Source organism: Pteronotus mesoamericanus, unplaced genomic scaffold, assembly GCF_021234165.1.
Source record: "Pteronotus mesoamericanus isolate MK-2021 breed Mesoamerican mustached bat unplaced genomic scaffold, CSHL_Meso_final contig_101, whole genome shotgun sequence".
NCBI classification, from domain to species: Eukaryota; Metazoa; Chordata; class Mammalia; order Chiroptera; family Mormoopidae; genus Pteronotus; species Pteronotus mesoamericanus.
The window spans coordinates 12589155-12601428 of NW_026555001.1; the positions used below are offsets into that span (position 1 = coordinate 12589155).

Genomic DNA, 12274 nt, shown 5'->3' on the forward strand with positions numbered 1-12274 from the left:
CTAATTTCAGCCTCATTAGGTAGGAGTAGTTCCTTGGATAATTTCCTCAGATTACATGGGTGTTTTCCATTTGCTCTTTCTGAAGAATGATACTTCAGTTGAGTTTAGGATTCGTGGGTCACATTCCCTTTCCTCAAGAGTCTATAAACATTATTCCATTGTGTGATGTTGCAGAAGAAAAACCCAATGCTAATCTATGCTCTTACTTTGTACGTAACTGGTTCTTTCAAACTGCAAGTTTATAAGAGGCTCTTTCTCTCCTTGGTGTTCAGAAATTTCCCTGGAATATATCCAGGTCATGCCTTTTAAAAATTAATCTTGCCCAGAATTTAGCAAGCCCTTTCATTCTGAAGAATTGCCCCCTTTTTCTACTCAGCTAAACTTCCTTCCATTATTTCTGGGCATCATCTTTTATTCTGTTCTCTCTTCCTGAAGCCCAATTATTTGCGTACTGAGTCTTCTAATGGTGCCCAAGTGATGCTGATGTTGCTGGTCCAAGGACCACACTGAGGAATGAGCCAGAAGATACAAGATTCAGCTGTGTCTGAGCTGCCTTGGGGCTGCAAGTGTTGCTTGAGTGACAGGAAGTAAGGACAAGTTGAGGCCCAGGCATACATGCTCTGCCCTTCTGGACGTTGAAGAAAGTCCCGCGGTTGCCCGGAAACAGTTGCAGTGCTGACCTCTGTACATCTCTTCTCACCACTCAGAGCTTGGGCACTGCTCTTTGGAAAGGGCCCAGTGCCTGGGCAATTAGGTGCTTTGCCAAACACTTCTGGCTTCCCTCAGGCACAGGGATGTTGGCAGAATGGCTTCCAGGAATCTGCAGATATCACCCTGATGCCAGCTGTCTGCACCCAGAAAGGTGAATCAGGAAACACAGACCCGTGGCCTCATTTTTGATCATCAGTCAGGCCATGCGCATCCTCTCTGGGAACTGTGGTCATATCTGATGTTCCCTTTGTGTAGGGAGAGCAAGTTCAGTCAACATTGCCAGTGTGGGAAGATGGGGTAAGGGTGACTTCTAAGGGCAAACCAGCCAGACCAACTCATTCAAACCAGGACTCCCTCATTCTGGATGTCCTACTGTGCCCCAGGCACTACTGTAGGTGCTGAGTGCAGAGGCTATGAAAAACAGTTTCTACTTTCAAAACTATGATTGCATTGGGAACCTCATCTGATACCAATCACAACCCTGTGACGCAGTTCTTACTCTTACCCCTATTTGACAGATGAAGAAACCAAGTCACAGAGAATTGAGTGCCTTATCCAATGTCTGTTGCTCAGATAACTAAAGACAAAACCAGGACTCAAGTGCAATTCCACAGACTGGATGCTGTCTACTACTACACTTTGCTATCCCATTAAACCCAAACCCAGACTTGGCTATCCTTCCAGTACCTCCTTCTAGGAGCTGGGATTACCTTTCTTTGGTGCTTCAGCCACATTTCATGATGTCCTTCTAATAACATTCTTGTTGGCTCTCAAATGCACCCGCAGATGCATCTTATTGCAGTAGGGACACAAATCCATAGCTCTGCCCAAACCGGCTGCAGTGCACAGGTTCATTAGTGACTGCGAAACATCTTTGCTTTGTCTCCATTGACATCTCTGTCTTGGTCTCCATCTCTGCTTTGCAAGCGTGTCCTCAGCTGGATGCAACAGCCCAGCATCTGGGACATCCAGCTGTGGAATGGCACGCAGATGGCTCCCTGTCGCTGCCGAGCAGATGATAGATCGCATCTACCCAGCTTTACGTTGAGCCCACCTGTTGGAGACTTGCCTGTATCAAGGCTCAGGCCTGAAGCCGGAAGCCCTGCTGCTTATCCAGCACAGGGGAGACCAGAGAAGAAACTCCAAAAGGCTGGATTTATTATGAATTTTCCTCATTTGGGGATGTCCTGGCTGAGCCATTAAGGGCTGAATGCTGAAGATTAAAACGGTCTGTTTTGGAATGGAACATCTGCTTTGTGTGTGTTCTCAGCAGCAATGCCAGCCGGTGTCATTCCTGCCGCTTGGATGGCAGGGCCAGGGCGAGGCTGTCACGGCTCACTCCTGAGCGCTCTCGTCACTCAGCCTCCAGCCCTTCGCACACGCTGTCCCCTCCCTCTGGGCCGCCTTTCCCACCTCTTCTCCACCTTCTCAAAGCCCACCTCCTTTCCCAAGCCTTCAGCTCCTAGTAGGTGCTCCTCCCCCTTGACCGCATCTGATCTACCACTCTCCTTTGTCATTCAGCATCTGCTTCCCCTACTGTCATTTGGTGCCTGGCTGTACCAGGAGAGTCTTATGTTTGGACCTCACCAAGGACCTGCCAAAGCAAGGCCAGAGTTAGTAGCAAAGTCGAGCTAGAACCTTAATTAAGTCTCCTTCCTCTCTGCTTGTATTTTCCTGGTCTAACTTGGTTTCTGATTCATTTGCTCCATCTGCCAGTGGAGATGACATGCCCACCCTCTCTCTGTCAATATCGGCTGAGATTTGTTCTGCACAGAGTTCATTTTCGCCCTGTGGCGGTCATGTGGTGACAGGAGTTATCTTCTGGCCCAGGTAGAGGGTCCAGGAGCTCCCTCCTGCCCTAACTCTGCTGAGCCATGTGTTGAACTCTCTTCCAGTTCTGGCAGTGTGGCCAGTGGGTGGAAGTCGTGGTTGATGATCGCCTGCCTGTCCTGAACAACGAGTACCTCTTTGTGCATCCTTTCAGGAACAACCAAGAGTTTTGGCCCTGCCTGCTGGAGAAAGCCTATGCCAAGTAAGGATGGGCCTGCCCCTCAGCCCAGGGCCTTGCTGCCGGCCCTGCGCGCACCGCTGCTCGCCCTAACAGATGCTTCCCACCAGCCAGCCCTGAGGCTTTTGGCAGCTTTGCTGAATGCAAGTGATGCCCCTGGGAGCATCAGAGCCTTGACCACCTCGCTGGGCATCTTTCATAAACATTCACTGTGTGTAAGGCTGTGTTGGGGCCCTTAGGAGGGACCCAGAGGCACATAGCAAGGGGTGGGCAGGGCAGGGCTGGACAGAGATATGCATTGACAATGCTATTATTGCAAGGGCTGGTATAGGAGCCAAATAAAATATAATATCATGGTCATTGTCTGCTGGGAGGGCAGAGGAGAGAGGAAAAATCCTGACGTTCGGGCTCACAGAGAGTCAGTCTGAGACTGTACAGAGGAGGAGGTATTGAGTGAAGCCCTGAAGGGTGGGTAGAATTTCAGCAGCGGGGGAAATATGTGCAGGGGGCGTCCCCAACAATGGGATTGATACCAACAGAGAGCTAGGTGTGCGACAGTTCAAAGTGAGGTCGGGATAGTGGGGGCCTGGTGTGGCTGCTGTGAGACTGTATGTATGTGGGGGTGAAGGGTGGGGAGAAGTTGCCATTATATGGTCCAAACACTGTGATTCAGGGGCTATCTTCTGGTGTTGACAAGCTCAATGATTCTCAAGCATCCCAGTTTACATGTTTTACTAAGATCCTTTTGAGTTACTTTTATTCAACAGATGTCTGTTGAGCATTTTACCACAGGCCAGCCACTGTGCTTGGCAGCGGGACAGAGACACTCCGGCTGGCTCACGTGGGTGTGTGAGAGAGTGAGCGTGTGTGTATGAAGTCACTATCTAAAGACCCACACGTGTGATGGGCACATCAGAGATAGAAATCAACACCAGGAGATGAAAGGACAGAGGACCACACCTTTTGGGAGGAAAGGGGGAGTGGAGAGTGTTACCCAGTCAGCCTCCCTGAAGACCTTCCTCACCAACCCCGCATTTTCCAAACGGGGAAGCCATGGCTCTGATCGGGGACGTGATGGCAGGTTTCAGCCAGCCAGCCTGAATCTGCGGAGGGCCGCAGTCACTCGACAGAAGACACCTTTTAGCAAGACCAAAGACCCTGCCCATTCCCACCCGGGTCCCTGAGAAATGGTGACAGCCTCTGTCCTTCTGGAGGTCACAATCTGGACAGCAAGACATCTCCAGATCTCTCTCTCTCCCTTTTTTTTTTTTTAGCATTCTTCCTTTTGAGCCAACTTGTAAAACAGTAAAGCAGTTGCTCTTTCCCGTGTCAAGAAAAACTGTTCATTAGGATTTGAGAACGAAGGCCAGATCACAGTCAAGGTTGTTGAACCAATTCACATGTTTGGGGAGGTTAATGCACATCTAAGCTACTTCTACAAACACTGCTGTTATGTTTCCAGGATGGAGCCAGGCCTTGCCACTCCAGGGCCTCGTTTTTCCGTCAGAGGAACGGGGAGGGGAGCCTGGCCGTGCACTGGGAGACTTAGAAAGCTTACGAAATGAAATGATGACTCTGACCCCATTTTGTTAACAGCTGACCTAAGGCAATCATTCAGCTTGAAAAGAAATGGGAAACTGGACTCGCATCCACATTCCACTGCCTAAAGAAATCTAGCAGAGGATAAAATGATTCAAACTATTAAGTGGTTTAAAAGCTTTTTCCTCCATCCAAAGAAGGAAGTTATGGAACGCAGGAGTGAATCAAACAGAATTGCAGCCTATCTGAGCTAAAAGCGACCGCTGTCAGTATTGAGCTGTACCTTCTTCTCTGAGATATGAGGAAGCAGGCTCAGAGAAGTGGAATGACTTGCCCAAGGTCACCAGGTGTTTGAGGCCAGGCTAGAACTAGACCTGTTCTCTCGAGTCACATGCTTTTCTATTGTCCCTTCCTACTGTCAGTCCTATAGGAAAAGGAGTTGTCTTTTTTGCTTCTTTGGAACTTTATGTGTGGCACACGGGGACCACAGCACAAACACGGAGAACCCGCCCATCTAGCCAGAGACGTCCCTCTTTCCCTCCAGGGATGTGGGCACTGACAAGGAAATCCGTGGACTCTGAGCTCCCAACTACCCTTGTGGCTGGGAGCCTGGAAATACATTGGTCAAGGCAGCCAAACTTGGGGGCAGGGTAGAATTTATGTTTTCAGATTTTTTTCCCCTCGGGTCAGAAAATAGAGGGAAGACTGGGGGCAAGATCGGGTAGGCTGCATATCGTCCCTTCTAGAATCTCTGCAGTTGAGAATTGCAGCATTTCAACATCCTTCCTGGCTCTCACTTAGACAGCTGAATTTTCTCCTCTTTCATATCGTTTCCGGGAAGAGAGACATGCCCCCAATATGAGGCTGAGGCAGAGGGATGAGAACAAGGCTCTCTCAGAATTCCTGGGCTCAGGTGACAAGGCGTAGTGACAGGTGTGGGAACACAGCTCTCGCTATCTTCCCTTCCCTTCCTGTCTCCTGTCAGCAAAGGGGGCGAAGAAAAGCTGCCATGTTCCTGAAACATCAGCAGGATTTCTGAGCGCATGTTTGTAAAGCAGAGCGGTGGCTCCTTGTCAAAACCCCCAGCAGCCGCTGGGACAGGCTTTGTGGGCATTGCAGAGAGACAGCGAGAGACGGCTGTGAAAGACACTGAGGAGGGGCAGCTGGCCACAGGTGCCTCTGTGGTGGCTGCAGCAGGGTGTGGGTGCAAGGCCTCAGACAAGGCCCACAGACCCTGAGGACGTGGGCCTGGAGGGACAGGACAGGGTCTGGCAGCTGCTTTTCTGGAGCGACTCCGCGGCTGCCCTCCTTTCGGGGCAGCCCTCCTGGAAGCCGGGGAGGGCCCTTGAACACATCACCAGGAAAGAGGCTGTTACTGTGCAGGAGGTCCCGCTGGTGGGCTTAGAAATGGGTTCCAGAACCCCAGTCTCTGTGAACTCCTAGTGCCCTCAGCAAAGCCCTCTTAATCTAAGACCGGGAGTCAGTATATCTGAGAAACCAAGGGAGGCAGACAGACATTCAGACCACACCGGGCATAGCTGTGATCAAAGGTAAGCTTTGTGGTTGACCAAGCAAACACCCCAGAGATAAGAATCTAGTCCCAGGCGTAACCCTAGGTCATATGGAGAGAGAAGGATAAGATTTAGAAACCAGTTTGGTAACAAGCTGAGATCAGTCACACAGTTGTTCCAGGAGAATGCCATTTTGTTCTGTGTACCCTTAGCTTTCTTTAGTAACAGTCTAAGCCATCCACAGCATTTGTGCCCGCGACGGTGTCCTGCTTAGAGTAGCTGCCTGACATGTATTTGCTGAAGTGAATTTGCGTGAATTCTGGGGGACACCCGGGAGAAGAGAACAGCCAAGGTGAAAACAGGGTGAGAAAGGAGAGTCTGAGGAGCCCCAAGACCTGATCGAGCCGACCTGACCATTTCCAGGTGAAAGGCTGAGGACTGGGGGTGGAAGGGTCTCGTCCAAGGTCACAGGCCCCATTTCAGGCGGCCTCAGGGGAGGACCCACGCTCCTGATCCCTCTGGGACTTGACACTACCAGAAAGAAGGCTGTGGTGGGAATGTCTTCGCTGCCACTGGCCTGTGAAGGGTGGGGCATCTTCACTGCTGCCACCAAGTCACCTCCCTGCTGATACTGGGCTGATAAATCTGAGGACAGGAATGGAGAACCTGGATCAAGAGTGAGAAGAAAGGCTGCTTGTGGCGTCAGGGTTGTTGGCTGTGAACTTTCTGAGGGTGGGCATGGGGCGTCATTCACCATCGAAGGCTCAGTGCCCAGCATGATGCCCCGCACACAGTAAGCACTGACCACTGTTATTAAACTGACCGGGAAATGGTGGGTCCTCATCATCATAATATCCAATGTTTATTAAGGGCTCGTCCTGAGCCAGGCACTACGCTAAGTCCAGCCCCATGAGGTTGAGGAACTTGTCCAAGTTCCAGCAGCTAAGTACATGGTGAGGTTGGGATCTGCCCCCTGGCCTGTGGCTCCAGCACCTCCGTTCCTGGCCTCTACACAACGCTGCCGCTTGTGGGGCTGCCCAGGCCCAGGAGACCGGGGAGAGGGTGGGGCTGTGGGTGGCCCATGGGCTAGAGTTTCCATCCAGGTGAAGGGAAGGTAGGTGGCTAGGGCCCGGAAGGGTGGGGAGGCCATCCTTCACCTGGGACATACACAGAGGTCAGGTGTACAGCCTCCTTTCTGGCATGTCTCACTGAAGGCACCACAGGTGGCTGTGGTCTGATTTTCCCTGCCCAGGTTTCGCGGTTCCTACTTCCACCTGCATTATGGCCACCTCCCCGATTCCCTGGTGGACCTCACAGGAGGGGTGGTCACCACCATCGACCTGCACTCCTCTCCTTCGGACCTAGTGATGATGGTAAAGACAGCAGCCAAGGCAGGCTCCTTGATGACCTGCGCTACCCCGGTCGGGGTGAGTAAACCAGGAATCCCTTTGCATGGGTTCGGGCCTCTCATCGCCTGGAGGCGTCCAGCCACTGGCTCATTCACGAGGGAGGGGAATGGTCAAAGCCGTCAGGGACCGCTCATGCCGTGCTTTACGGAGGTCACAGCATTTCGTCCTCAGGACAGCCCTCCCTCTGAGATAGGATTGCAGGATTCACTTAGAGAGGAGGAAATGGGCTCAGAGAGGCCAAGGAAAATGCCCCTCTTCACACAGCCAGTAAGTGGCTGAGCAGGGCTTCAGATATTGCTGTCTGGCTCCAAAGTCTTTGCCTAGTACTTCCCCCTGACCGGCAGCAATGTGTCCACGGTGACCAGCAAGCCTTTGAGGCTCACTGTGTCCAAAGGCAGTGCATCCCATTTTGAAAAGTCTGGACGATCCTCCAAGTTATTTGAGTCTGTTCTGAGACAGCCAACCCCCTACGCACGAGGTTGCTTTCTTCACTCTTTAAATGTGTGGGCTTTGAGTCACGCATTCCTAATCTGAAATGCCACCAAGAACTAAGATGCACTTTAAACCCCAATTACTCACAGCAGGGGGTGGGTATGCCCAGCAGACGCATTTCGTCACTGATGACGCCTAAATGGAGGAGCAAGCGGCCCAGGTCCTCAGGGCTCTACGGGCTCTAATGGGGTGGTCTCTCGAGGCATAAAAAGCCTGGGGTCTCAACCATCCAGCAGTCTTCAAACACTACCTTTCTAGAAAAAGAGTTCCAGGAATACGTGGCATTCCAATGGGAGTCAGTGGGACACTTTCATCCAGCCACGGCTTAGCTACCAATGAATTGTGCTTTTCTGTTTCTTTGAAGAACCTGCAAAAGTTTAATGCACAGTCTGCTTTTCTCCTTTGAAGCCAACAGGGATGGCCACAACCATGGATAATGGCCTGGTGAGCCAACATGCCTACACCATTACTGGAGCTGAGAAGGTAAGGCTCCCAGGGGCTGGGCCCTGTGTTCTTGTGCCTCGAAACAGGGGTCAGAATCACATGCCTTCTGCAAGCCCAGCGAAGCTGAAATGGGTATTTACCGCCCTTTCCCCATGGCGGCGCCCATAATGGAGAGCATCCTTCCTTTTAGTCACCCAGAAGTTCTGGTGCCCACTATCTGCATCTCCCAGGGATCCCACCAGAGGTCACTGCTACTGACATGACCTCAGACAGGGTGACTCTCTGGTTGGGCTGGGGGATTTCCCCAAAGGAAAGCAGAACGAACTAGCTATTGACTCTGGGGGAACTTTTGCCCTGGAAGGTTTTATTGGTAATGTACCAACTAAACTGCTGTAACAAAGGCACTCCAATATACAGGGCTCAAACAAGATCAAGTTCGTTCTTCTCTCAGGTAAGCAGGTGATTTGAAAGCTAGTAGGGGTCTCCGCCATCCACAGCATTGAACTTCTACCTGTGAGCCCAGGGCAGCTGCTCCAGGTCCCCTCATCTCCCTGCCAGGGGGAGGGGAAGAGAAAGAGGCCAGGGAAAACTTACACATCCTTTTGGAAGGAACACATTGGGAAAGGCACGTCTCCTCTCGGGTCCCGTTAATCTGAACCTAAACGTGTGGCCACACGGAGGCCCAAGAGAGTCTGGGAAACACACTGGCTGGGCCACCAAATGCCCAGCTAAAACTTTGTTCTCATGGAGGAGAGGAGGACGCCATGGGGGGCCAGTCTCCTCCATGAGACAGAACTGACTTTGGGTGCACAAAAACGTACGCAGTCACTGTGTGCAGTATCATTTGGTCTGGAAAGTACTGCTAATGCCCAGCCTCCTCCATTCATAATGAAGAAGCGGAGGCCTGGGCGGGATAGGTCTCCTGACGACCCCGTGGCCCCTGGAAATGGCTGGGCCGTGATGCCACGGCTCCTCAGTTCCGTCCGTGCTTACCAAGCCGCCATGTGGTGACAGCACTTCCTGACCTTGCAGTGACTTCCCACATATGGTCCCTCGTCTCTATATTTCGTACAAATCTCGAGTCTAAGAATGTCTTCTAGGCCCTAAGAGATAGCATTCCAAACTCCAGGGATCATTTTTCACAGGCATATATGAGCCAAGGAAAGCGGAGTGTCAGGTTCTGTTTCTAGCAAGCTCTCTTCTGCTCGTTTCCCTCTCCCTGTGTCAGCCTGTCCCTCCTGTCCATTGACCTAAGGCCAGTCGCCCCATTATTTTGTGTTTTGGTGAGTGTTCCTGCCCACATAACAGGGACAATATCTTCTGTCTCCTGCCTGTCTCCCTAAAGAAATCAGTAAAAAATGCTCCCTTTGCACAGTATCTGGGGAAGAGTAGGCACCCGAAATGCTGGTTGGACCAACGGATGGGTGCACTTACATGAGTGAGTGAATGCATTTGTCTGGGGCCTCTGAAGATGACATCACTGATCCTTCATCATAGATCATATGTGATGAGCTCCAAAGACATTTCCCACAAGCAAGGAAGAGGTCCTGATAAACCCAGGCCAGAAGAGGTCCCAGTCACAGTGGTTCCAGACTCCCTTCCCCTGAATTCTCCTGAGCCTTTCCCTGGATTCTCAGTGGGGACAGCCAATAGCATCATCACGCTTAGCCACGTACAGATACTGCTCCCCACAACTCCCAGGACCTAGATGTGGAAAAGTCTAGGCTAGAGACAGCACGTCAGTTTTCTTGTGTGTCAAACTCTGTCAGTTGGCGATGCTTTCTGGATTGCCACTTCCAGATCTGGGGAAAGAGACCTGTGATCAGTGACTGATACCTGTGCTGGGCATGGGATGAAAGAGCCATGGCACCTGCGTGGTGGATCTGTCATTCCTGGGCAAGGCCTTGCTCTACATTGTGACGGCCTTTGTTCCTTCTCTGAACGCAGGGCAGATGGGACATGTGTATTGAGAGGTCTCTATGGCCATAGGATGTGAGTCCCCACAGGGACTGGGTAAGGAGATGGCAGTGACTGTCAAGTGTCAGAGAGGCCATATAGATACCAAGGGCCAAGGGAATGGAGGTGACTCAGGAGCCTGGCCGTGGGCTTCCTTGGGGTTTGGGCTCCCGGTGACCCCTTTAACAACTTGAATATTTGCTCCCCCACAGCACACACTGTGAGTTGTTCTTATAATACAGCAAGTGGTCTGAGCAGGACACCTCCCCCGTGACGGCAAGTGATCAGGACTTCATGTCCTGTAAGGTCTGTTTTGCTACTCTGGCTGCTGACACTTCCCAGCCTGTGCTGCCTGGAGCACCAGCCTGGTGAGACCCTCTGTGAAGCTCACTACATCCCGTTTGGAGATTCACAAGGGACATTCACATGTTAAAGGCTCTGAGAATGCCCGTATTAACCAGACAAGTACAGCTTAGCTTTCATCAACCATGAAAGCTTTTTCCAGGAGTAAGTATTTACAGCCTATGGAACTACCATCTGATTGTGTACATTTAAGGAAGTGCTATCCTAGGACAGATAACCTGGATTACCTCTCATCTCAAACGGACGCCTGAGCCACCAGGCCATGGTCCATGGGATCCCCAGTGAGGCACTGTCAGAAAAGAAGCAACCCAGTCAGACAACAGCCCAAGAACTGAACTTGGTTAAAAATTTCTCCTCCAGAAAGAGGTTATAACTCTCTGCAAGTGCTAAGATTAAACCAGTGCATAAATGCCGTGTGCTTTTTAATCGGCTCATCCTCCCTCTGGGTGGGACACAGACAGGAAGATAAATGAAATTGGCATTTTTTATTATGTACCTAGCTTGGTCCATGACTCCCCCGGGCAAGGGGGTGAGCGGCTATCTGCATGCCTCATTTCCCCCGCTTCCAGCCCATTCCAGTCCCTGGCTACTCTTCTCCCCTGCGCCCAGCTGAGCCCCCGACTGTCCGTTAGGCACTCGGGGTGGCTCATTAAGCTCTTCGGGCCACCGGGCCACCATTACTCATATCCTGCTTGTGGGCTCCACCAGATGCTGGTGATTAATGCATTACGTGCAGAGCCTGGAGTGCCCCCGGGGTCACTCGCAGAGGGATGGGAAGCCTGGGCTTGTGCCAGGAGCTCCTCCATCCCGTGTGGCATTCAAAACCAGGGCACCTTCCATTGCAGTGCCAGCCAAAGCTAGAAGCAGACAAGGAAAAGCCACAGAAAAGAACCTTCCCTGAGCCAGGTTCTCAGGCCCTCGCCTGACTGCCCTGCTCCTGCAGGGCAATGCCCTAGTGCGACCACAGGAGCCTTGGCCAGCTGGCTTAGGATTATATGCGGGGTCAGTTCACAGCCGCATCGGAGAATGGGCTGGACACTGACGGCAGCCGTTCTTTTATCCACCCCCCAGTTCCAAAATTAAGAGCCTGGGCTTTGGAGACTGCCAGGGGCCAGGGTCAGAATCCTGCCTCTGCCTCTTACCCTGTGGCCTTAGGAAAGTTGCTTAACCTCTCCAATGCATACTTCCCTCCTCTGCAAGACAGGGATTATATAAAAATCTACCTCGGAGGATGGAAGGACTGAACTCGTGCCTGGTTCGGAGCCCTGCCTCCACATGCGGGTTCTTTTCCCTGAGGTGGCATCCCGCTCAGCCTCCTCCTAGCCAGCGCCATCCCGCAAGCCTGGCCCCTCCCTGACCCTCCAGGCCTCTGTCTCCGCAGACAACATTAGCACAGATCAATATCGCAGCTACAACTCAATCATATTTTAATTCCTCTCGCCAGGCCGAGGGCTCCTGGATCTGGGACTGGAGGTTCAAAGGGCTGCCATTATTTCATTGTAATTTTTCAACAGTTCTGCCCTCTAACCTCAGTGGTCCGAAGGAACAAATGTGCCCATCCTGGGGGAGGGAAAAGTCCAAGCCATCGAGGTGCCCTGCTCATCAACAGAGACTGGGGAGCAGGACGGCCAGGCTAGCCCCGGACGTCTCGATTCCCAGGTTGTCCCAGCCTTGTTGCCATCAGCCTCCTTGCTCAGGACAGCACCGTGGAGACCCGGCAACTCCCAGGGGGTGACTGGCACGGAAGGACCATGTCTGCCATGGACATGCCAGCTGTGACAGGGCCTGGAGGAAGCTAGAGACCCACAGAGTTTGTAGCCCGAGGCGACATCCTTGCTATT

The 12274-nt window shown here is 52.0% G+C and overlaps 1 protein-coding gene across 1 annotated transcript in view; it reads left to right on the forward strand.

Annotated features, from left to right (window-relative positions):
* The window catches only part of CAPN13 (calpain 13), a 46985-nt gene that overhangs the window by 12710 nt on the left and 22001 nt on the right, over window positions 1-12274 (forward strand). Inside the window, exons 4-6 of the mRNA XM_054566095.1 lie at window positions 2607-2743; window positions 7022-7196; window positions 8079-8153. Of these exons, the coding sequence (XP_054422070.1) occupies window positions 2607-2743; window positions 7022-7196; window positions 8079-8153 (387 nt within the window). The remainder of the gene's footprint in view (window positions 1-2606; window positions 2744-7021; window positions 7197-8078; window positions 8154-12274) is intronic.